The sequence below is a fragment of the Panthera tigris genome, chromosome B4 (assembly GCF_018350195.1).
Source record: "Panthera tigris isolate Pti1 chromosome B4, P.tigris_Pti1_mat1.1, whole genome shotgun sequence".
In the NCBI taxonomy this organism is placed as follows: domain Eukaryota; kingdom Metazoa; phylum Chordata; class Mammalia; order Carnivora; family Felidae; genus Panthera; species Panthera tigris.
In genome coordinates, this window is record NC_056666.1 from 128,834,974 (window position 1) to 128,862,044 (window position 27,071).

General features: G+C 42.7%; 1 protein-coding gene across 14 annotated transcripts in view; it reads right to left on the reverse strand.

The window, feature by feature from the left end:
• The window catches only part of RBFOX2 (RNA binding fox-1 homolog 2), a 280,295-nt gene that overhangs the window by 60,907 nt on the left and 192,317 nt on the right, over positions 1 to 27,071 (reverse strand). For 13 of the 14 annotated variants that reach the window (XM_042993158.1, XM_042993155.1, XM_042993153.1 and 10 more), the window contains one exon: positions 408 to 632. In XM_042993158.1, coding sequence (XP_042849092.1) covers positions 408 to 632 — 225 coding nt within the window. Of the gene's footprint in view, positions 1 to 407; positions 633 to 16,349; positions 16,467 to 27,071 lie in introns of those variants that run through there. The other variant, XM_042993166.1, reaches the window with a different exon arrangement.

The following is a 27,071-nucleotide window of genomic DNA, read 5'->3' on the forward strand; positions in this document are numbered from 1 at the left end:
TCTGGAGAGCCAAGAGCCTAGTGAGCGTCTCCAGGAAGCGGGAGGTGGCCCCGTGCAGAACAGAGCTGCCGAGAGACCGTGTGGTACCACATGGGGGGCGGGGGGCCGCAAGACGAACTGAAGCGAATGGGCGAAACTGACCAGAGCAGCGCCCCCCTCGTTGTGCCCTCGCCTTGCTGTGTTGTCTGTCCTGTCTCTTGACCGTAAGCTCCTGGGCAGTGGCTGCAAGCTAGGATTCTAAGTCCTCACCTTCTAGTTACGGTGCAGGGGGTAGGAGTGAGATTGCATAAATGCCGCGTAGTGTCAGGCAGACGCTGCCTTAATGCAAAGGGTTTGCTGGCCTGGCGATGCAGGCGAGGATTGCAACATGACAGGCCCTCCTCCCTCCCCGCTCAGAGCTCCCTTACCGTGAGAGATCCATTCTGTGTGCTGGGGGAGCTGCTGCTCTGCTCCCCGTGGGCTTGCGTGCTCCCGTACAGCGTCAGGTTATGCTCACTGGTCTGGCCGGCATAGTCCTGAGTGTGTGGCACTCCGTATTCTGTGGGAATTCCATTCTGGGGAGGTGGCGGAAACGGGATGGTAGTAAAAGGCTGAACCATTGCGTCAGGAGTTGTTGTCGGCTCCTGGTTACCCTGAAACGAATACGGGAAGAGAAAATAAGGAGAAAAAGTGACTCTAAATTCTCATTACGTGATTCTTTTTTAAAAAAAAAATTTTTTTTTAACGTTTATTCATTTTTGAGAGACAGAGATAGAGCGTGAGTGGGGTAGGTGCAGAGAGAGAGGAAGACACAGAATCCGAAGCAGGCTCCAGGCTCTTAGCTGTCAGCACGGAGCCCGACGCGGGGCTCGAACCCACAAACCACGAGATCGTGACCTGAGCCGAAGTCGGACGCTTAACCGACTGAGCCACCCAGGCGCCCCATCATTATGTGATTATTTCTAAGGTGAGTACAAAATTCTCTGAATATTCTCTCTGCACTCCTACAGAGACGTATGCATGCGGACACATACACCCCACTTTGGTGAATCTGTGATTCCCAAACAGGCCCGTGACCATATTAAAGTTGATTAGTTAATCAAACTAACTAATTTTCAAAGAGTCAAAAATTTTCCTTGAAACCAAGTTTTTAAAAATGCCAGGAAATTTCTCACACAAGAAAAGGTGTAAGAGTTGAAATCAGTTTGGGCCATTAGTATTTTCTTCAGGACACTCTCTGTCCCTTTACAGTGATTCTCAGAGGAAAACAAACCAACTTCGTTCAATTACAATTCATAGCAATAGGCAGGGTGACATTATAAGTTAAATTCTCAAAACCAGACAACATAGGTCTCTAGGTTTTAAGAGCACAGAGTTCAGAGGAAAGTATATTATTAAAAAAATACTGTTTGTATTTCAAGATAGAGATTTATTTAAGTCTTGGCTACTAGGTTAATAGTTTAAAATAAAGGTTCCTTAAATTATAAACACTAGAGATAGAAAAAAAAAATCCCCAGACAAAAAAACTTAAGAGTTCTTCATAATCACTGCCAGCTAAGGGTAACAGCACACCAAGAAACCTCTCCATGTGATAACCTTTCCCAGATGCTTACCTGGAATTCAGTGCGGTATCTGAAATATCAATAAAGTATGCAGGAACTACAGGGAATTGTTAGAAGGGGCTATTTTGGCGCTATGGCCCCTCTCTCACTTCTGTTCTAAGTTCAGATATAAAAAAGTTTGGATCTTGTAGAACAAATTTTGCGAAGGACCCATCCTCCCCACCCCCTTGACCTCCCATTTCATTCCATCAAAAGCAAAGCCCTTTTTTTTTTTTTTTTTTTTTTTTTTTTTTAACTGAAGATACACAAGTCTGCAAAGTCTTAGGCCGCTCTCCTGTAAGTAGCTGGCAGAGATGGACAAATGCTTCAACATATCAGCACTTTGATAGGCTCCCCCCATCCCCACCGTATTTTAAACATCATATCATTAGGCAATCAAAGAAAACCTGGGTTTATGTCATTTGGTTTCCTCCTGCTTGTGAGCATCATTTCCATCAAGCAAGGGAGCAATTATTCCTCCTTCTCTCTCAGTCCCAACTATCCTTCTTTCCCCTCAGTTCAAGAGAGGATTCTCTACCCATGGAGAGCTGTAGGAAACTGAAACTTTCAGCAGCATTTTCTAAACATTATCGCAGGCTTTTGACATTAACCTGATGGCCATTAAACTCATACTATATCTCCAACAAAATGAATCCAAAGCTGCAGAAAGATCTCACGCTATTTTTAAAGAAAGCTTCAGCCATCGTTGCTACAATAAGTTCTTCTGCAAAATCCAACAGAACAAATGTACAAAGATAAATGGAGAAATACATGACCATGGATTGGAAAGCTTGACAGTCTTAAGATGACCATGTACCCCAAATCCCACAAACTCGCATCAGTGTGCCCCAAACCCCCCACATCAATGAATGAAACAGAAGAGAATAGTACAGTCAGTATTAAGGCATCAAGTCAATTCAGTGGCAGAAAGGAAAGTCTTTTTCACAAATAAAAAAAGTTGAATACCCAATGGGGGGAAAACAAAAGAAAACAAAACAGAACCTCAACTCATCCCATGTATACAAAAGTTAACTTGAAAGAGATAACAAACCTATATATGAGTGTTTTAAAACTTCCAGGGGGAAAAAAAGAGGATAATCTTCACAGCTTTGCAATAAACAAAAACTTCTTGGGTCATAAAAAACAAGAATTGCTGGAGAAAAAATAGATACACTGAACTCCATCGAGAATTTAAAACTTCTTCCTCCTTTGAAAGGTACCACTAAGATAATAAAGAGACAAGGTGTAGACTGGGAGGCAGCATTCGCAATACACTCACTTATCTGGCAAAGAACACCTATGCAGAATCTACAAAGAACTGTTACAAATCGTAACAAAAAGAACAAAGCATCTTTTTGAAGATGGGTTAGTGACCTTAACAGACAACTTCCCACAAAACGATATCCCGATGGGCAGAAAATACATGAATGTGCGGCTCAACAGCATTAGTCATCAGGGATCTGAAATTAAAACCAAACAGGAGGCACCTGGGTGGCTCGGTCGGTTAAGTATCTCACTCTTGATCTCGGCTCAGGTCATGATCTTGCGGTTCATGAGATCGGTTCGTGGAATCGAGCCCTGCATCAGGTTCTGTGCTGACAATGCAGGGCCTGCTTAGGATTCTCTCTTTCCCTCTTTCTCTGCCCCTCCCCTGCTTGTGCTCTCTCCCTCTCCCTCCCAAAATAAGTAACCTTTAAAAACAAAAAAACCTGAGCTAGCATTTCGCGCCCACTGAAAACACGGAACGTTGATAAGGATGTGGAACCACGAAAACTTTCACATGCCGCTTGCCAAAGTGTAAAACAGTATATCCGCTTGGTAGAACTGCTTTGCGGTTCTACTTTTTTATAAAGTTAAAATGCTTCTTGTATTTACCCAAAGGAAATAAAAGCATGTGTGTACAAAGACACTCGCACAAGTATGTTCATGGAAGCTTTATTCATAATAGCCCCAAACTGAAAAATGACTGTCTTGAAATCAATAGGAAAATGGATAAACAAACTGTGGTTGATTCACAAAATGGAATGTTACACAACACAAAAAGAATGAACTGCCGACAGCAGGGATGGACCTGAAGGGCCCTGCTGAATGAGACATAAATCTATCGTAACAGAAGCGAGAAACTAGTTTTCTCTTTTCTTGGGGGGGGTGGGGGGTGGGGAGAGTGTTGATGGACATCTAGTACTATGGAACATTCTAAGATGATGGAAAGGTTTTATTTCTTATTAAGGATGGTGGTCCCAAATTGTTAAAATTCATTAAACAGAACACTTGCTAAGAATGTTATCGCATTTGTTAATTATAACAAAGGAAAAACAAGACATAAAAACCACCAGCAAACATTACATATTACACACACACACATATAATTTTTAATGTGTACTTATTTCGAGAGTGAGACAGCCTGAGTGAGGGAGAGGCAGAGAGAGGGAGAGAAAGAACCTTAAGCAGGCTCCATGCTGAGCATGGAACCCAGTGCAGGGTTCAACAGTGAGAATGGGACCTCAGCTGAAATCAAGAGTCAGATGCTTAACCGACTGAGCCACCCAGGCGCCCCAGCAAACATCACATTAAGCTGTGAAATACCAGTCATTATTAGGAATCACAGATAACTGCGCTGTCACTATTAGTCCTTCTACATATAAAAGCAAGTACAAAATGGAGATCAAGATAATACAGAGACAAGTTACCCTTACAAATGTAACTATATACTTAGAAACACCAAAAGAACTGACTACAAACCAGCAGACCTAATAATAAAATTCTGTCACATTTATGCATAACTATTTTAAAACCAGCAGTGGCCAGTTATTCAAAAGAGCAACAAAATGTGTAGTATAGAACACACGATGTAGGATGTAAAACAAGGCCTGAATAAATAGAAAGATACATTTTGTTTCTGGAGGAATGCTTAATATAAAAATGTTAATCCTTGCCGAAATAAAACGTACACCTAACGCCATTTTTAATCAGAAGCAAATGGTGTCTAGGGAAGAAAATAGGCCTAAATACTTTTCTATTTGGTACGTGAAACACTCCTAGGAAAGTTTAGAAAAGGAAAAACCATGAAGTGAGGCATGTTCTATCAGTATGTTAGGACTTGCCATAAAGCCACTGTGGCTCAACACTATGGGGCGCCTGGGGGGGAGGGGGGGGCTCAGCTGGTTAAGTGTCTGACTCTTGATATCAGCTCAGTTCATGATCTCATGTTTGTGAGACGGAGCCCTGCATGGGGCTCTGGGCTGACAGCGCAGGGCCTGCTTGGGATTCTTTCTCTCCCTCCCCCGCTTCCCCCAATAAGCAAACAAAACTTAAAAAAGAAACAACAGTAAGAATATACACAGTGATTAACAGAACATGATAATCCTAAAACAGATTCAAGTTTATACAGGAAATTAACAGAAGATAAAAGTAGCACTTCACTCTGCTTGGGGGAAAACGGTTTATTTACCACATGGTATTTGTAAAAGTTGGCTATCCAAATGAGCACTTCACGGTGCCTAGTCCATACCAGAAAAATTCGAGAAGGAATAAAATCTAAGAGAACAATGAAAACTACGCAAATACCAGAAAACTTGAGAGCATAACTGGGGTCTGGGGGATTCTTAAATAAGGCAGGAAACCTAAAAACTAGGAAGGGAAAAAAAAAAAAAAAGACATGTGGCTGCGTAAGTTAGGAAGGAAAGGAGAAGGGAAGGGGGAGAAGTGGGCTTTAAAGTCAAAAGGAAAACCAACCAGGGAGAAAAGAAGTGCCACAGACGAGACAGACAAGGGGTCGTCATCACTAACTAAGAGTAGGCTACACAAATTCAGAAACACACCGGACAACAGAAAATGAGGCAAAGAATATACCTGAACAATTCACAGAAGATGAAATGTTCAATCGCAAATGACTGGTACCATCAAAATGTTCAATTTCACTAACAAATGGAAACACATAGTAACAGCAAAACAAGTCCAATTTTGATTAGTCATCTAATCAATAAAAAAAACCGAACAGTTTTATTGAGGTGTAAGTGACATACACAACAAACCGCATCTACTTATTTGTACTGTGAGCCTTGACAATTACAACCCAAGTGCACCCATGAAATCATCATCATCTTCAAAACAGGAAGCATATCTACCCCCAAATCTCCTCAGGCTCCTAATAATAAACAGGTATTACATTTGTAATGAAGCCTACAAAAGTCTTCTTTTTTAACTTTTTTTTTAATGTTTATTTATTTTTGACAAGAGAGAGAGAGACAGAATGTGAGGGGGCGAGGGGGAGAGAGAGAGAGAGGGAGACACAGAATCCGAAGCGGGCTCCAGGCTCCAAGCTGTCAGCAGAGCCCGACGTGGGGCTCGAACTCACAGACCACGAGACCGTGACCTGAGCAGAAGCCGGACGCTCAACTGACTGAGCCACCCAGGTGCCCCGTTTTTTTTTAATATAAAAGAGAATGACATGAAAAATGGAATCAGTAAGAGGAAGCCGAAATGCTAAAGCACTGAATTACTGTGCTATCCTCAAGAAAATGGTAGTGACATTATCTAGAGACAAAAATTCATCACGGTCTTTCACTTCAAAGTTATAAGGCATCAAAATTCAGCTGTCTCCAGTGTCCAAGAACCATTTCTAAGTGGTATTAAGGAGTGCTTTACGTAAAAATCTTCCCTTTGTTTAGTTTTTAGAAATTATGCTAGGAAAACCTTGAATTTTTACCTATAATTTTTCAGGGAAAAGGTGTATCTTTGTCACCCATCACCATAGAAGTTCTTTTCATTATTTCTATCTAAGCTGGGGTATTATACACGACTTCTCCTCAGCTCTCCTGGGTGTCCGAAGAGAGAAATAAAATAACCCTCTCCCTTCGTCAAGTTCCACAGGGCCGTATCCATATCTACCTACCCACCTGCCTGCCCGTGGCATGAGGCACACTGCTTCCAATTTTTTCTAAATTTTTTAATTTATTTCTGAGAGAGACAGCGAGCGAGCATGTGCAAGCAGGGGAGGGGCAGAGAGAAGGGGAGACACAGAATGCAAAGCAGGCTCCAGGCTCTGAGCTGTCAGCACAGGGCCCGACACGGGGCTCGAGCGCCTGAACTGCGAGATCATGACCGGAGCCAAAGTCGGACGCTTAATCGACTGAGCCGCCCAGACGCCCATGAAGCATGCTATTTCAGAAGCCCTCATAGGATGTACTGGCCTAAAGTCAGATATGAAAGAAACAAATTCACATTCAGGTAGACTGGTGAACGAAAGAGAGTAAAGACCACCAAAGGTGTCTGTAGATCTATACTCCAACTCCAGGCATAAATACAATCTTACCGTATGCAAGAAGGGTCTACTTAATAATCGGTAAGGCTAAAAGACAGTCTCCCGGTTATGATTAACATGGCAAAGGGGGCCTCGCTTTCCTCGCTCAGAGGTAGCTCCTTGTAGACTCACCTGCTCTGGCCTCCAGTCTCCACCCCCCCCCCCCGCCCCCTCCAGCCCTGCTGGGAGTGAGGTACCCGCACACCAGTTCACAGTATTGACTCTCCCACGGGGGCAGGCCTTACAAAGCCGGCCCAGTCAACTGAACAGCCACATCGATTAGCAGTGGGGGCTAGGGGAAGAAAGGTAAAAACATTTTATAGGATCTACGTGCACCCTTGGCGCTATGTGTTTCAAAAAAATACGAGGCAGGCGGAGGCTGAGCGGTTTCCTGAAAAAAGGGGAAATGTAGGTCTTTGCTAAAAGGTCAAAAAGAAACTCTCAGTAGATTATTTTGCTCCTTATAGGAAGGTCTTTTATTTTTGTGGAAAGAAAAACACATTAGGTTTATATGCTAAGGGAATGAAATTGGAATAGGAGTGATTCTGCGTTTTATTTCATACACGCTACAATGTCTGAAAGTCTCCCCAAGTATTTATTACTACTACTACTATAAATGTTAAATGGTTTCAGATTTCTATTAAATTTCCAGGCTATATTCCAAGGTTATAAGTTCAAAAGCGAAGTACTTTGGCCTCTGGGCAAACTATGAGATAATAGTTCACATGATCATTTCTAGGCAAGAATTTACCTCTATGTTTAATATGAAAATGGTTTGTTTTTAAAATCATAGGCTAATCATAGGCTTAGGTGTATGTCAGCTGAGAAAATGAATTATTAACTCTTACCCTCTACAAAACCAGACATGATTTCTCTTCTCCCTCATGTGGCGGTCTATAAATTTTCCCTTTCACAAGACTGACAGACAACAAAGAGTACTATATGCAAGTCAGGCTTCTATCTCACTTAACAAGAATCTAATAAAGATTTAATTTTAAAGCCCCTTTCTTCCCTAGAATATAAATTCTGACTTTTGTGAAAGATGAGAAGAAAAAACAAACTGTACTCCCTTTCAGTCCTTCGCACTGTCTCCCAGGGTAACGAAAGTTGCCTGAGAGCAGGTCTGCCGGCCCACCAAGCGGAGCACGCAGCTTCAGGATTCGCTGTTCTGTGTGCCGCGGGTATTCCAGTCTGCTGATTTCACACCTCCCTCACGTCCGTGCTCCCATGTCAGCTTTCCTGACCGCTCTATTGAAACTCTCGACCCCGATTTCTGTCTTCTCATCTATAATAATACTGCATTGATTTCGTCTCCTCTGTTGGAACGTAAGTGAGAGGTTTTGCCTGTTCGGCCCACCGATGCGTCCCCAGCACCGAGAACGACGTCTGGCATGGAGCCTCACGGCACTACTCTTACTTAAGGGGTTTGCATGAGCAGAATAATAAAACCGAACATCCAAGATGAAGAGTGGTCCCCAGTTTGTAGAAAGCTAACCGTGAGGACAGAAAGAACAGGTTACATCGAATCCTCCTAATATCCACATGAATTTAGTACAGGAATGGACAGGAAATTATAAACAAAGCAATTCTTTGGTTAACTGGCCTTCCCATCAGCAACATAATTTACAACAATACTAAAAAGTGAGATCTTCCAAATTTTCAAACAAAGCTATCTGCATTTCTAACGCCCTGGTTTAAAAAGTAAGAAGACACAACTGAGCGACAAAGCTGCTTTTCTAAAGTTATTTTTATTTTCTAAAAGCTGTTTATTTATTTAGAAAGTGTGAGTGGGGGAGGGGCAAAGGGAGACAGAGAGAGAATCCCAAGCCTGCTGCTTGGATTCTGCCCGTCCCCTGTGTGTGCACTCACTCCCTCTCTAAATAAATAAATAAATAAATAAATAAATAAATAAATAAATAAAATACTTTAAAGTTATTTTTAAATCGGAGGAGGAGGAGACGAGGAGGAAGAAGGAGAAGAAGAAAAAGAAAAGCCCTGAAGAGACCTACGTGAAACAGATAAATTTGGGATATAACATGATTTCATACTCAATAATCATTCAACAAACCAATTCGATATCCTGCGATCTCACTGTTGTTTTACTACCTACACAAAAGTTTAAGGAGAGATATAGTAAGAGGACAGAAAACAGTATTTTATTTCACACAGAATTCAGGCCAGTGTGACTCAACACTTTTTAGGATGGCATCTCTGATTAAAGCTCAAGGTGATGCCCAGAAAGGAAGGTAAGGGATATACTGATGACAGTGTTTTCAATGTATTATTCCCCAATACAAATTTGTTTATTCCATTACTTAAACACTACTTAAAATATTATCAAATCCACCTGAGACCCAATAAAAGCCACATTTTACCAAGAGCAATGCTGAAGTGTATGGTTAGAACATAATTTGAATCTCGGCTTTGCCACTTACTATAGCTGTAAACACTTAAGTATGTTGTAACCTAACTTGCCTGCACTTCAGCTTCTTCATTTATACATTTTTTAAATGTTTATTTATTTTTGAAAGAGAGAGAGACAGAGTGTGAGCGGGGGAAGGGCAGAGAGGGAGACACAGAATCCAAAGCAGGCTGCAGGGTCCGAGCTATCAGCACAGAGCCCGATGTGGGGCTCGAACCCATGAACTGTGAGATCATCACCTGAGCTGAAGGTGGATGCTTAACTGACTGAGCCACCCAGGCGGCCCCCAGTTTCTTCACTGATAAAATAGCAATGTTAGTGCCACATCTTGTTGTAAAGAATTGGTAAGATAAAATGTGAAGCTGGGGTGTCTGGGTGGCTCAGTCAGTTGAGCCTCCGACTTCGGCTCAGGTCATGATCTTGTGGTCTGTGAGATCGAGCCCTGCGTCGGGCTCTGTGCTGACAGCTGGGAGCCTAGAGCCTGTTTTGGATTCTGTGTCTCCCTCTCTCTCTGCTCTCCCCTGCTTGTGCTCTCTCTCTCAAAAATAAACATTAAAAAAAAATTTTTTTTAAAGGGAGATCTTTCCATTATTCTCCTTTTATAGACCAAGAAACCAACGTTTAAAAGGGTTAAGTGTTTTACCAAAAAACCACTTAGCTAATACCTGGCATAAGCAGACTCAGATCCAAACCAATGCTGCTAGTCACTGAGCCATGTGGTGTCTCCAGTGGGGTCCTCTTTCTCACAGGCATGTCACACACAGCTCCCATCCATTAATCCTGTGTTGCAGTGAGTCTGGACTTCTACATTCCCCAAATACGGTGCTTTCCCAAATCTCAGCCAGACTGCTATAGCAGGGATCAGTGCTGGTCCCCATGCGGTATCCCCTACCAAGAGGATTCATGCCTAATGAAAATGTAGCTGGACACCAAGGATCACCTCAAATAATCCCTTCTCCACGAAGCTATCCCTAGAAAGGAAGTACGACATAAAGCACGGGTCAGCAGACTTTTTCTATAAAAAGCCAGATAGTATTTTAGGCCTTGCAGGCTGTCTGATTTCTGATGCAACTAACTACAGGACTCCACTGTTACAATGCAAAAGCAGCTGTAGACAGTATGTAAATGAGCCAAGTACGGCTGTGTTCCAGAAAAACTTTACTGATGGGCACCGAAACATAAATTTCATCTAATTCTCACATCTCAAAATATTCTTCTTCTTTTGACTTTTTTTTCCTACCCATTTAAAAATGTAAAAATCATTCTTAGTTCACGAGCCTTACAAAAACACGCAGCGGGCCAGGTCTGGCCTGTAGGCCATAGTTTTTGGACCTCTGGTGTAAAGGAAACAGATTAAGGTTTAGAGCCAAATGAACCTGGGGTTGAATCCTGACTTGGTAACCTGTTAGTTGTGTAGCTTTGAACAAGAAACTAAGCCCCGGTTTTGTCACCTGCAACACAGACGTAACCGCCATCTACTGTGAGGCTAACACAAGACAAAGAACCAGCGGTATCTAGACCAGCATCCAACCGAGCAGACTTTTAGCAAGTGTTGCACCCCCATTTCCAGTCAGAAGAATTTCTCTCCTCTCCTGTATTCCCACAGCACTTGGCTTGCACTACAAATGTGTACAAGATATTTAAATTCAAAGCCTTATACTTATCTCGGTAAGTGCCTTATCTCTCCTATTAAAAGCTTCTTTATGATGAGTGGCGACTGTTTCGTACACTGTAGAATCCCATACCGGGCCTAATAAATATTAAGCAATAAATAAAAATTTTAAATAAAGGATTAAGATGGGAAGTCACACACAGGCACACTACAGTAGCAAACTGCTTCGTTTGGCTAGAGTAGAGAGTGTAACTAACGAAGGATAACATATAATGAAACAAATGTTGTCTTGGGTTGATATCAAATTGGAGAAGAATGTTGGGGTAGGAAGAAAGAAATGGTAGAGTACCTTTCGGAGAGAAAAGAAATCAACATTTATGTGCCAGTGCTTTAGGTTCACGATTTCCTTCAATCTCACAAACACAAAAGCTAAGAAGGATGTCTCTCACAGGGCGCCTGGGTGGCTCAGTCGGTTAAACATACGACTTCGACTCAGGTCATGATCTCATGGCTCATGGGTTCAAGCCCCACAGAGGGCTCCGTGTGGACAGCTCAGAGGCTGGAGCCTGCTTCGGATTCTGTATCTCCCTCTCTCTCTGCCCTTTACCGCCCACCCCCCGCCCCCCGCTCTCAAAAATAAAGAGGAAACATTAATTAAAAAAAAAAAAAAAATTAAAAAAAAAAAAAAAAGAATGACATCTTTCTCCTTTCAATCACATGGAGTACCAGAGGTGATACATTACCATATATGGTCTTCTGGTATACAATGTGAACTCTGCTAAATGTTTTAATTCTAAAATCAAATACACAATCACAGCAAACGGTTCCTGTCACACAGAAAAAATGTATAACCCAGGGGCCAAGTCTCAACCCCTTTATCCGTCTATTCCCTCACCCACAGCAATCTGAGAGCTTTGATTGCTACCTACCTACGGGTGACTTCCAAATATTTTTAGGCCCAACCATGTCCTCTCTCCCATGCTTTCATGGGATGCAGAGTAAAAACAAAAAAGAGCATGAGCCTGAAAGACAGACCTGAGTTAAAATCCCAATCATACCATTACCAGGTACAGACGAATTACGCAAGCCTTTCTAGCCTGCTTCTCTAGCTGCAAAATGGACTGTTTACCATAGAGGCTGTTGCACAGATGCAAAGAGAGCAAGTGAAACTACGAATACAGTGCCAGACGTCCGACTCGATCGTACCCTGCATCCGGTTCTTCCGGGGGGCACTCTTCCTCCTCAGATCCCATCCTTCCGCCTTCCGTGTCCCACTTACACTGCAAATTCTGTGTGTCTAAAAAGTGAGTTTATTATGGTCTTTTCTTATTTCTGCTGGTTGAGTTAATCATATTCCCAGTCTAAAAGACCTACTTGGAACCTCTCCCTGATCCTTTCTGATGCTTTGCTCTATAGTGAGTATCCCAATATCCAAATCTGTTCGGTACGGACGGTTTTAACTAGTATTCCTTGGTAATGAAGAGCCATCAAAATAGGAGAATAGCAGAGTTGTAGCTCATGTAAAGATAACAGGATGTGGGATATACTTGGGGGTTGGCAATTAGGGGGCAGAAATAAGGAGGTGTTTGTAGCATACTGGAGAAGATGTGGACCTAAGCAGGGTAATGGGGCCAAGAAAACGGAGTCAAGAGCTGCTGTGGGGGAATTTAAGGAATGTGGCAACCAACCAGTTATAGGCAATAGGCAGAACAAGATGGCTTTTTAAGACTTATAGTTGCAGACTCACTATTCAGGACCCATTCACCCACGCACTTTCATCAGTACCTGAAAGAAAAGTTTTCTCATTATTCACAAGTCACACTGCTTGGGGTAAACGAGTCTATGTTGTTATTGTTTCTTAAATATATTCTCTGTTACATGGAGTTATTCTGAGTATTACTTGAATCCGTTATTTACTGACATTTAAGCACCTACAACATCCTAGTCTTTAACATCAGGGGGAGGGGAAGCACAAGGGCAAAAATAAGATTTTGCTTTTTTTTTTTTTTTTTTTTTTTTTAAGTTTATTTATTTTGGGAGGGGAAGGGGCAGAGAGAGGGAGAGAGAGACACAATCCCAAGCAGGTTCCATATTGTCAGTGGGGCTCGATCTCACAAACTGTGAGATCATGACCTGAGTTGAAATCAAGAGTCAGACACTTAACTGACTAAGACCCCCCAGGCACCCCTGGGGTGGTCTTTTGTACCTTTTCTTTTGTAGGACCAAATTTAAAAGGTGAGACAGGCATTTAAACTAATAATTACATCAACATTATTTGCGCTATAGAGCTAAACATAAAGTACTTTAAGAGAACACAGAAAGAGTGGTCCCAAATAGAATTGTTTGCCTTAACTGTTGTAGGATAATTAAAGTCCATGGAATCTTGGAGAAAGAAGAGTATTTTTGTTTATACCTTCCCGTTTCTTTTTCTTTTTAATTTTATTTGAGAGAGAGAAAAGTGCACGCATGTGTGTGTTGCACACGCACGAGCAGGGGTGAAGGGCAGAGGGAGGAAGAGAGAGAATCTCAAGCAGGCTCCCCACCCAGTGCAGAGGGGGGGCTCAATCCCACAACCCTGGGATCACGACCAGAGCCAATCAAGAGATGGACACTCGACGAACTATGGCACTCAGCCGCTCCTTCCCATTTATTTCCCAGCCTCATCCTCATTTTCTCACTTTGGTAATCTCAAGTCCCACTTCTATACTTGATCTGCTATCTGCTGCTTCTAAGCAACGGGCTGCAAATCCTATCGCAAGAGAAAAGTTTCCCAATTCCTGTATTACATCTATGATCAGAATGAATCGCTGAAAGAAAGGGATCGATATGCGTTTTATTTACACCTTCACAACAATGATCATTTTGTTATTTAGGTAGAGGATCCTCTCACCAGTTTATCATCCTGGCCAGGGTCACTTACCATTTTCGTCATGCTATAGGAAAAATGGAAATTAATTCTCTAGCTTTGTAACCAAAAGAAAATACTTTTGCCTTGAAGTATTTTATTTTTTTTTAAACGTTTATTTTTGAGAGACAGAATAGAGCAATGAGCAGGGGAGGGGCAGAGAGAGGGAGACACAGAATCCGAAGCAGGCTCCAGGCTCTGAGCAGTCAGCACAGAGCCTGACGCGGGGCTCGAACCCATGAACTATGAGATCATGACCTCAGCCAAAGTCAGACGCTTAACCGACTGAGCCACCCAGGCGCCCCTGCCTTCAAGCATTTTACAAATTAGATAATTCGTACCCCCTAGGATTTGCCTGGATAGGCTCAGATCTCAAACCCTACCTGCCTCTGTAAAAAAGGGTTTATAAAAAGCACTCAGCTGACAGAGCCTAAGAAAAGGCCGGCCATTCTTCTCAGACCCTGTCCCAAAAGCCGGGGTGCCCGCCTGATGTCTGTGACCCTCTCACAGAAAGGTAAAAAACAGAACGCTGGATTTAAGATCAAGAATCAACTAAAGTAATTTATAAACCTCTGTAGAAGAACAATAGGCTAAGAAGACCTCGAGAAAGAAAATGAATGGATACGCACAAAGACAAAACAACACACATTTACCAGACACTCAGTGAAGTTCATTCTAGGGTCTTCATTTACCCCCACACTTAAAACTGGGCCGCCCCAAATCTCTGTCCTTTGGTATTTGAAATAACTCTGTATTGAACACAAACGTCCCCCTCTGCCAATCTAAAAACAGTGAGGTTATTATACTATTCCTGCCTCCTTTTGTTCTTCAAACTACCATAATAACCTGGAGGGAGGGCTGTGAAACAGAAGTGTTTCCATTTCTCCTGTCAGCAGGGTTTCACCCTCTGAACACCTGGAGCTGAAAATATCAGTATCTAACAGTCCCGAAAAGATTTCTGATAGCAAAATAAGTTAGATAAAAGTCATGTGTTTTCTCTTTGACAGTGAATATAAATCATACCCAGAGCCATGACATGTCAGACAATCTGCAGGTAGATCTAGAACTGGAAGGAAAAGCCTACACAGGGAGACTCCCTGCAGCCTCTAGTTTGTGAGTTCAGGATCAGTTCAAACGGTTCATTCTTCATTTGGTTGTCCGTGACTGAGTACATGGCTGGGATCCAGAGGAAATTCACAAGGACAGATTTAATGACTGTGTCATAATGATTATAGTAGTAAAAGGCCCATCACCGACTAAAATATTAAATTTAAGGGAAAGTATTATCTGATTCCAAGAAAATAGTCTAGGGGCACATCTATTCCTGCTAAAGTCTCAGTAAGATCACTAACGCACGCAGTATGGGCCCCCTCCTCTACGCTGTGCCACGCACACCCACATACTCATCTTTGACCTGGCTCCTTGAGAGTGAAGATTCCCATATTTAATTGTGCATAATGATCACCCCGGGAACATTTTTTTCTTGAGATCAAGATCCTTCCCCCCACAGATTATGATTCAGTGTGTCGTATCAGGGCCCTGGTACTCCAGGTACAGGTGGTTTGGGAAATGCTGAGAGGCTTTGCTGGCATGATGAGAATTATGGTGACAGTAGGTGCTGCTAGAAAATGCCCTTAGCGGCTACACTTCTAGAAGAAGGGCAGAGATTAGGGAGGGAGGAAGTGCTGAGAGGAAGGTAGTAGTGGCCATAAATGTAAATTACCTCAAAGTAGAGGGATCTTCTTATATGGAACCTACAGATAAGAGAATAAAAACTAGTTTTTTTTTTTTTTTTTTTAAATGCAAACCTACTGAAATGGAAGCCTAACAATGGTTCCTTCTTTTACAGTAGTTTTAACCAAAGGGCAGATGGAGTGCAGGAGGGGACCAAGTGCAATCCTGAGCCCTTGCAAAGAATAAATAAAAATAAAACAGGAAATACAATATATTGTACATTCATGTTTACAATAAAAATAATTTAGAGGATCTAGCATATGCAAGTCTAAGGACAGGTATAGGCTTTGTATCCAAATCACTTGCCTTCAACACACACACACACACACACACACACGCACACGCACACACATACACACACACACAGCTTTCAAATTACTCAGAAAAAAGGCAGGCTGACCTCTCCCCTGAGGCTGAGTTCTGCCATCTCAAAGCTATGAATATTTAAAGAGAAAAATAAATATTTCAGAATAGAGTCATTCAAACCAATAGTCTATTAGGTTAAAAACGACAAACCCTATAATAGTCTTAATGTCTCCAACCTCCTAAAAGCTCTTTCTTCCGTATCTTCTGTAAGCAGTATTTAGAACCTCAAACATCCATGAATCATGTCTTCCACCCACAGGAGACAATAAGAAATACTCTGGTCCAGCTACCTGCTTCCTTGGAAACGGAAGGTCCCCACAGCCAATATGGTTGGTTGTCTATTCTAGTCAATATAATTGATTTATACAACTCATGGGTGATTATTCTTTATCTTAACCAAATTTTCAATACAATTTAAATCAACTTACTCTTTATTTTGTCTTCATGGGCAATTAAGTTCATATCTTCTATACGTTAAACTGCAATATCCTTGAAAAAAAGCCGTTAACTCAGGTTCAGCATAAAATATTAGGAAGATTTTGTAGTGCCTCCTGAATCAGAAAATATTGAATTATTCTTTATATATATAGCATTGGATGTTCTATTATAGTTCACTTCTTCAAATGAGTAAATCACGTAACATACAGTAAGAGCCAAAATTTTTCCCTATACCCTTCCCCCAACAAAACTGCCTTCTGTCTGCAAGCACAACTACATGATGGCTTGTATTTCCTCTATTTACTTCACAAGTAAAGCCCCTACGTAGACCATGGGCTGAATCGCATGCTGCTTCATCCATAGCTTCCTCATTAAATGATGAGCACACAGCAGTTGATGTTTAGAAAATGTTTGCTAATTGAATCGACCGGACAGTTGATTATCTGCTTCTGAAGCACTAAGTCTGTAAAACACATAAGAACCTTTTCTCTTCCTAGTTTTAGGAGTCTGCAAAAAGCTCACCACGATATCAAGAATTGTTCTTAAATACTTCCCACAGAAGACAAGCGATTACAGTCCTGTATTCAACACACACGCTCGTTGAAAGGCTGTGCGAGTATCCGCGCTCTGTGCACGGCAAACGGTGAACAGGCGCTTCCGTTCTCATCACCTCCCATGCAGGCTATTCCAAGAATCTCTCTTCCAGTCATTCTCCCATCTGCAAACAACCTCAGCCTAATCCATTTTTTAGAAGTTTATTTATTTTTAGAGAGAGAGAGAGCAGGAGAGGGACAGAGAAAGAATCCCAAGCAAGCTTCACACTGACAGCACAGAGTCCGATGCGGGGCTCAAACCTACGAGCCATGAGATCATGACCTGAGCGGCAATCAAGAGTCAACACTTAACCGAACGAGCCACCCAGGCAATCCATTTTTAAGCAGCTCCCAGGAAGATATCGTTAACTAATTCTCTTCTGAAAATCCTAGGCTCCTCGATGCCTACACTCTCAAGTCCAAAATCCTTCACCCATCCAGTTTTGATTCTTGCTGCCGAGTATTTACTGAGTACCTATGAGGGGCTAGACACTTGGTTCTAGATGCTGGGGAAACAGCGACTACAAAGACAACGTTCCTACCCTTGGGAAGTTTACATTCTAGTAAGGAAAGACAAGTAAGAAACAGGCAAGCCACACAAGAAACAGATGGGGAGCCATGGAGGAAAAGAAAGCAAGGAAGGGGGTACAGGGGTACTGGGCTGGAGGGACAGAGGACCGCTATCTGACAGCAGGGAGTCAGGGAAGGTTACGACCGAGCAGACACCTGAAGAAATTCAGAGAGCAAGCCATGTGTCTGTCTGGGGGAAGACCGCCGCAGACAAAGGGAACACAAGCGCAAAGCCTCAGATGTGAAAACGTACTCAGCTGACTCTAGGAACTAGGAGCAAGGCGGCCTCGTGCGACTGAACCAGAATAAGCAAGAACAGAGTGGCAGGAGATGGAGAAAGGTGGCAGCGGGGAAAGAGAGGTGTTGGGTAGAAATCTTACCAAGCTTAAGGCCACTGCAGGGATTTGGGCCCTTCCTCTCCGGCGAGGGTTCTGAGCCAACTGACATGGTTAGGGTTAGGTTTCACATGGACCACCGGGCAAGGCAGAAGCAGGCAGGCCAGTTAGGAGGCTATAGTAATAACCCACCTGAGAGATGACAGCGGCTCAGCTGGGCCCAGGTGGCGCTCTTACGTGTATTACGTCTTGGAAAACACCTTGTGCTATCTCACCTCCAGTTTCTCTGCACCTGCCAGTCCTTCTGCTTAGAAAGCCGCTCTCCTTCCTACCCATCTGCCTAGCTTGTACACATTCTTTAATATTTAGTCCGGTCATCCACTGTTCTCGGAGGCTTCTCTTGCCTCCTCCAAATAGGAAAAAAATCACTCCCTCCGCGTATTCCCACTGAACCTAATACGTAACTCTACTACAGCACTTCTATTCTATTGAAATTATTTGTTTAGGGGCGTCTGGGTGGCTCAGTTGGTTAAGTGTCTGACTTCAGCTCAGGTCATGATCTCACGGTCCATGGGTTCCAGCCCCGCCTCAGGCTCTGTGCGGACAGCTCAGAGCCTGGAGCCTGCTTCGGATTCTGTGTCTCCCTTTCTCTCTGCCCTCTCCAGCTTGTGCTCTGTCTCTCTCTCTCTCAAAAGTAAACAAACAATTAAAAAAATTTTTTTTTTTAATTATTTGTTTACATATCTATCACCTCTGTAGAACATGGACTCTTTGAGGGCAGGTAACTGTCCAGGTCTAATCAATTGTTGCATCTCCGCTGACTGCCTTATAAACATTCAATAAGTGCTTGTTAAAAGGGGGAAAAAAAAAAAGAAATACGTCCAGCCTAGTAGAGTGTACAAATAACTACAGGTTTTGTTAATTTTTAAGAGATACAACCAAAATTAGGACAGGAAGAGACCCAAACCCATCCGGCATGGAGAAACACAGGGGACACGAGGAAGGGAACACCACAAACCCTAAGACGCAGAGATGGAACATACAAAGGGTAAGACAGATGGCTTCCTTAGTGTTCTTTAGAAAGTGAAGACGGAGACAAAACCTTCCCTGCTGAATTACATACGAAACAGCCAAGATCCAGAAACAACCTCAGTGTCTCCCAACGGGTGAATGGGTACAAGAGCTACAGCAGAGCTAGAGGGAAGCAGGTCAGGGACCGTGTGCTGGGGTAATCCAAGGAGAGTCCAGGTCTGGCAGTGGCCCTGGGGGACGGGGAGGAGCTCCTAGACCTCAGTCCCATGGGGCTGTATGCAAGCGGGCAGTGAGGCAGGAATGGGTGGGAAAGGAGAAAGGTTCGAGTCTGTAAGTCCAATTTTCTTAAAAGAAGATTCTCCTGATATAAACTACTAATTAGATTTTACCTTTCAATATCTGAAGTTCATTTTTTTTCCCCAAATGCATCCTAAAAGATCTTTCATAGTTATTTTGAGGGTGTTTTTGGCAATTTATTTTCCCTTTTTAAATTTAATTTTCACTTTTCTCAAATTAATGCATGTATACAATAGCAAATCAGATGGGTACAGAAGAGCTCATAATAAAAAGGAGCAGTCCCCTAATCCCTCCCTTTGCCAACCCTCTTGGGAATGACCATCTTTTAACAGTTTCTTGAAAGGCAGCGGGTCCGAGGCCAGAGGCTGCCATTGGAGTGCCAATTCCTACTTCTCCAGGCTTAGATGACACATCACTCTAGACCTGGGCACACAGGATGTAGGACCTGGCCTCCCCGTTGAGGCCAATGAAGGCCAAGGCCTGTGTGAGCTAACTGTTCACATGGCAAACTCTGACCAAAGGGGGAGAAACAGATGAGTGGCAACCAGCAGATAAAATGCCTCTCCGCACTCCCTTCGGATGGACCAGCAAGAGGAACAACAGTTCTACAGAACCCTTCTGAAAACTTCTACGGAAATGAAATACAGACGATCCCCAACTTAACGATGGTCAACTTTATGATGGTGTTAAAGAGATACGTATTCAGTAGAAACCATACTTAGAATTATGAATTTGGGTCTTTCCCCTGGCTAGATTGATATACAGGACGGTCTTCTCTCCTGATGCTGGGCAGAGGCGGCCAGAGCTCCCAGTCAGCCATGTGATCACGAGGGACAACAACCTGGACACTGACGATCATTCTGCACCCAGACTGCCGTTCTGTTTCTCAGTACCGTATTCGATGAATTACGTGAGACACTCAGCACTTTGTTATAAAACAGGCTTTGGCAGATGGTTTTGCTAACTGTAGGCTACTTAAGTGTTGTGAGTATGTTTAAGGTAAGCTGGGCTAAGCTAGGACGTTTGGTAGCATTAAATGCATTTAAATGCATTTTGACTTACCACACTTTCAACCTGCGATGGGTTTATCAGGGCATAACCCCGTGGTAAGTCGAAGATCTGTAATCAACAACACCTATAACAAGGCTATGGCCAGCCCACCTTCCTTGTTTCACTCCCCTTTCCTCATCCCTGCTTTCCTACGACTGTACTCCCAACAGTATCAGTTGGTAAAGTTTTTTCTGCTTTTGGTTAACTGAGGTAAAATTGGTATGTTATATTCCTTTTAGGTGTACAACATAATAAATCATATTTGTATACACTACAAAGTGACCATAATCCTAATAAGTCTGATTATCACCTGGTACCGTACAATTGACCCCCTTCCCCTCTGATAACCACCACCAATCTGTTCTCTGGATCTATGTTCATTCAGTCTTTTGTTTTCTTTAGAAATTGATCTTTTTAAATTTGAGAGAGAGAGAGAGAGAGAGAGAGAGAGAGAGAAGGGGAGAAGGGGAGAGGGGGAGAGGGAGAGAGAGAGTCTTAAGCAGGCTCCACACCCAACATGGAGCCTGACACAGGGCTCCATCCCACGACCCTGGGATCATGACCTGAGCCAAAATCAAGAGTCAGATGCTCAAGCGACTGAGCCACCCAAGTCCCCTGTTTTTTGATTCCACATGTAAGTGAAATCACATGCTCTTTTCTCCTCTGGCTTATTTCATTTAGCGCAATGCCTTCGAAGTCCATCCTTGTGGTCACAAAGGGCAGGGTTTCCTTCTTTTTATGGCTGAGTAGCATCCCACTGTGTATCCAGGTATGTGTGTGTATCTCACATCTTCTTTATCCATTCACCCGTTGGGAGACACTGAGGTTGTTTCTGGATCTTGGCTGTTTCGTATGTAATTCAGCAGGGAAGGTTTTGTCTCTGTCTTCACTTTGTAAAGAACACTAAGGAAGCCATCTGTCTTACCCTTTGTATCTTCCATCTCTGCGTCTTAGAGCTCTACATTTCGGGAGGTTATCTTCAATTTTATTTTCTATTTGTCTGTGGCATGTTTTCTTTTGACAGTCACATTCTTGATCTCCATCCCTCTTTTGCATTCTCACATTGCTCCCTTTTCATTATACCAGTAATGTGGGGTGTTTTTTTTAATGTTTATTTATTTGAGAGAGAGAGAGAGAGAGAGAGACAGAGTGTGAGTGGGGGAGGGGCAGAGAGAGGGAGACACAATCCGAAGCAGGCTCCAGGCTCTGCCGTCAGCACTGAGCCTGATGCGGGGCTCGAACCCACAAACTGTGAGATCACGACGTAAGCCAAAGTCAGTCACTTAACCGACTAAGCCACCCAGGCGCACCCCTTACCCAATAATGGGTTTATGAATGTATTAACTTCCTGAATCTGACTCCATTAGTTGGAATGTTGTGTTAAATTTTCCTCTATTTCTTGCGTTGTCTGTTTCCCCAGAGGGTCAGCTTTTCTTTTTGTTTTTTTTGTGGTCTCTGTCATGCTGAAGGACCCTCTAATATGGCTAATGGTCTTCACGCACCAATGATCCAGGTATAAGGACTTGGTTAGCTGGTGTGGGTTTTCTCTGCTATTGTATAATCTGTTTTCTGACTAGTTCTCTCCCTGGAATTAAAATTCTAACTGGGAACTCAGTATGAGATTTAGAAAAAGAAAAAGAAAAAAAAAAAGAGCATGTCAACCAGTAGGCTTTGTTTTATTGCAAGCTGCTAGGAAAGTGTGGAATGATCTCCTCCCCAAGTATGGGACTCAAGGAAGGGGTGCCAATACCTAATACAGAAAGAATTACATTCAATTTCCCCAAGCATTCCCGATCAAGTTCTTCAGGGTCAAACCCTCTGGTGTTTCTGGTTTTCCTCGTTCTGGTGCCGGAGAAAGGAGCCGCCACAAATGCTGGCTGCCTCCACCGGGAAGGCAGCGGAAAGGCTATGGAAATGCCACACGGTTGAAGTGATCCGTACAGAATACACCCAGAATCGCCATTTCCTATTCCTTCTTCACTCTCGCTGAGTCCAGAGCCTCTCTGGGGTTCCTGCTGGAGAGACTGGCCTACACACCCCTAGCCGCTCCTATACTCATTGTTAGGCTTTAGCTTCCGCTCCATTTATCCATCAGTTGGTTCCCGTTTGCTTTAATTTCTCCAAAAATGTGTTTAACTCTCTTGTTCATTAGCAGTATCGCTCTTCGCCCTTTTCTGTCTGCTGTTACTGGTTTACGTTTACACTTCTACACTGTTATGCCAGTGGGCTCTTACAAGAGATGGGGGCTGCAGGAATGTCCCAGAACTTGACCCAGAAGTCATGATTTTTTTTCTGCAAAAGATTTCAACCATAAGCAAGCTCTAGAATTCAAGTTCCTTTTCTTTTTTAATTTAAATTTTAGTTAACATCAGGTTCCTTTTCAGCTTTCCTAAAGAACATGGGGTAGTGAATGTCGTCGTTTCTTTAACCCTTTAAGAACACCAAGATTCACTGAAAGCAAACTGGAGAAGCTTGAAGGAAAATGAGAAGTGTTTACTACAATTCTTGCAACATCCTTGTCCTGACGCTTTAGTAAATTATATGCATTTGGAGTACAGGAAGCAAAGCAACTCAGGAAGTATCAGAACTACTATTTTTTTCTCTGACTTATTTCATTTAGCGCAGTACCTTCAAAGTCCAATCGTGTGACCATGAATGGCAAGGTTTCCTTCTTTTTATGGCTGAGTAGTATTCCACTGTGTATACATGTATGTGTGCACCGTAAGTCACAGTCCACATGTCACCTACAAGCTCACTCAGCACCATGTCTGAATCGTGACAAATATAAAAGACCTTCATGAGTCTAATCACTCTCAGAAAACAAAACAAAACAAAAATCAAGTACCTGCCAATTAGAACACCTAATTCTTCACCTCCCGCCTCCTTCACAAACACAATAGGGACCAAGATCAGATGGCGGTCTAAAGGGAGAAAAACACTTCCCGGTACCTACACCTCTCTACCACGCGGATCAATAAGGCCTGCCATAGACTCTGACCCTTTGGTCAGAATAGAAGGGCCATGAAATATAAACTAGTGACTGCCATGTTTAATCCTGGACCACAGCGAGACAAAGAAACCTAGAGAAGGAATTAGAGTCCTGTGTTGGAAAAGTTGATCCAAAAAGTGATCGCAAATAAGGTGTTATGCTAAAACCGGAAAACCTGTCCCAGAGTAAGAGAGGATAATCAACTTAAGGAAGAAGGTATGCAGAAAACCCAGATTGGAGATCCAAAATCTGTTCCTAAGAGAACCCAAAGGCGGTCTAAACTTCAATAGTGCTTAGCGATGAAACACCCTCAGATTTCACTCTACACTTTTTTTTGGTTTTTTGTTTGTTTTTAATTTCATTTTAAGAGAGAGCACATGTGCACAAGTTGGGGGCTGCAGAGAGGGGCGGGGGGAGAGAATCCCAGGCAGGTTTTGCACTGTTAGCGCACAGCCCCATGAGGAGCTCGAACTCACAAACCGTGACCCCATAACCTGAGCCGAAGCTGGACACTTAACCGACTGAACCACCCAGGCACCCCTCACTCTGCACTTTTTATCTTTCCATGTCAAACCAACTGCTCAACAAACAAAGACAAAAAAAAATCTTCAAGCATCTTTAAACAGAAACAATCAAAGGGCATGTTTATTTCTTCTTCCTGCTTACAATCTTCCTCACCTATAACTGCATTGTTACCATTACCCCATCAACTGGACTATCGAGCTTCATTCAAGAATTATTTTCCAGGGATGACTCAGGGGCTCAGTCGGTTGAGCATCCAACTCTTGATTTCAGCTCAGGTCATGACCCCAGGCCCTGCGTTGGGTTCCCTTTGTCCCTCTTCCCGGCTTGTGCTAAGATAAACAAATAAAAATAATTTAAAAAGAATAATTTTCCAGCAAAGAATTCCCAAGATACACAAGTTGAGCCTTTTACTCATTTTAAGATTTTTCCCTTTTAGGAATGAGGAGCAAAAGAACTTGATATTTTCGCCTTTACAGACTAAACATCTGTTGTTAAAGGTCTGAACTTCCCAGGAGGATGTTCTGACAGTAGAAAGAACACCAGACAGGGACTATGGAAAACCGAGTTCTAGCTCCAGTTCTGCCATTACTGCGCCAAATGACCTTGGACAATTCACCTCCTCTCTGGATCCACATCCAGATTTGTAAACTAAAGTTGAGTTGTAAGAATCAATGATTCTATGATAAAGAAGCCTTACCCAAGGGACAGAATGCACTAAAAAGGAAGAAACATTAGGCTCATTACCATGTGGAACAAAGTATTTTCTCTGCAACAGAGAGAGTCAAGAGTGCCATTAAGTAGTTTATCCGCTCTCCCGCCCGAAGTGGCTAAGAGCTACTGTAATAAGGCAACACTTTCATTTCTCTCTTATCCTGTACAAATGCTCCCATATGATTACTAAACCATCAAACTGTAAAACCTCTGTGCTGCGATAAAATTTCAGGAAGCTAATGCTGTGTACAGTATTGTCAAATTGATCAATTCTGTACTTTCCCAAAGGAACCCAAGACTCCAAGAAAATGAGCAGACATTTCTGAAGGTTTTGGCTAAAGGTGAGTTATAAAGATACATAAAGAAAAGGTGAGGGGCGCCTGGCTGGCTCGGTTGGTGGAGCATATGACTTGATCTCAAGGTCGTGAGTTCAAACTCCACGCTGGGTGTAAAGGTTACTTAAAAAAATAAAATCTTAAAAAAAAAAAAGAAGAAGAAGTTAAATAAACATTAAGGCCTATATTCTTCATATTATGCTTCAGGTAATGGCTATCATCAAAAAAGGGGTATAAACAGCATAAATTTTGGAAGATAAACATGGGTTCTAACCCGGGCTCTACCATGTACAACCGTGTGACTTTGGAGAAGTCATTAAATCTCTCAATGCCTCAGTATTTTTATTTGCAAAATAAGAGAGGGGATAGCTACCTAAATGGGGCATCCATAAGAATGAACTGAGATCGTGAATACAAAATTCTTTGTTTGACTTACACACACACACACACACACACACACACACACACACACACACACACAGCTAATAACCACTATTTGTGAAGGAAGAAGACAAAAGGGAAAGAGAATATAGTTCACAACGTGAGGCCTAACAGCTGAGCTATAACTTTAAAGATCTTCATACTCCTTTTCACATAAATAGTCACATCAGCATAAATGGTGGGGGGTGGGGGGACAACCACATTCTTCTCACTTTATATAAAAGCATAGGCAAAGTGAGATTAACCCAAACAAAACACCTACGTCCCCAGTTTCTCAAAAATGCCTCCTGGCTCCTCAAGAGAGGACAGCATATGAAAGCAGACACTTGGGTGAACTTTTGCTCAAGTTGCTACACTAGCAGATGACAGACAACCATTTCAACCAACGTTAGGAAAACTCCAAGCAGTGCCACCCACATTCTTTGATACGTGCAACGTGTTTCGTTCCACAGCACCCTCTCCCCACTGAAATTCCTAGAGAACCTGAAAACCAATGAAAGAGCAATGGTTACAAGTCTAACTACTGGGGCATTCTAAAATAAACATTAAAAAAAAAAAAAAAAAACCCAGAAACACTATTTTTCCTGTGATCCTGTCCATGTATTTTTGTTAAAGAACTATTTTTAGGGGCACCTGGGTGGCTCAGTCGGTTAAGCGTATGACTCTTGATTTTGGCTCAGGTCATGATCTTCACGTTTGTGAGCCTGAGCCCTGCGCTGATAGTGTGGAGCCTCCTTAGGATTCTCTCTCTCCCTCTCTCTCTCTGCCTTTCCCTGGCTCGCTCGCTCTCTCTCTCTCTCTCAAAATAAATAAACGTTTTTGAAAAATTAAAAACAAATAACTATTTTTACCTTTAATTAGAGAGTCCTAGACTCTCTCTGAAATTATTCTACCACTGTGTCTCATTCAGTACTCTAGAATTTGGTTCTAAACTGAGATAATGTCTTGCATAATGCACACACACGCCCATGTGCGTCCACCAGAGCCATTCGTCTCACCCTTTCTGCTGCTGCCAAGCTTTCCAAACTATTTCCTCATCTGAACTCTAATGGTAGTTTACTGACGTCATATTCATGTAATCTACCATGCTCCACCTCGTATTTTAATTATTTATACATACTATGCATTCCCCAATACTCCCGGAAATTACTGTTCAATTGAGTTTTCATTCATCAATTAGGAATATGTTAAATGAGATACCACTTAGCTTTCAATTAAAAATAAGTGGTTTCCTTCGGCTTCCAATCAAGGTGAAGTGACAAGAACCAGACAGACTTCTCTTGCTGCTCCAAAAAAACCCAGAACAAAATACATGACGTACAGCACTCGAGACGCTGTACAGGAGGCAGAGAAGGACACTGATCCCTCAGACAGGAAAAGCCAAGGTGACGTTTATAACCGCCCAGCTTACTGCCTGGAGAAAGTTTCCAGGCTGTGGCACAGAGAGAAGCGAGAGCCAGGTAGTCCCCATGAGCTGAAGACAGTGAGCTCCAAGTGCAGGGAAGCCAAGACAGCTGGAGTTCACAGGGAAGAGCGCCAGAGAAAAAAAGAAAGCTGCACAGAGAGAGAACTCCGAAGATGCGCCCGGGGTTGCCCTCAAATATTCAGCTCAGTCATGATCACTGCACGTTCTGTGAGGAGCTACCGAGGCTGGGGAAACGTCCACCTGAAGGAGGTGGAGGGAGTAATGCCAGGAGATCACACAGTGCCATCAACAGAGCCTGTTTCCCCATGATGAGAGTGCAAAACCTGGTTATTTCGGAAACATCAGTTAGAGTACTAAGAACCTCAACAGTGAGGTAAAACTAACCAGAGACTAAACACAGCTCTGGCC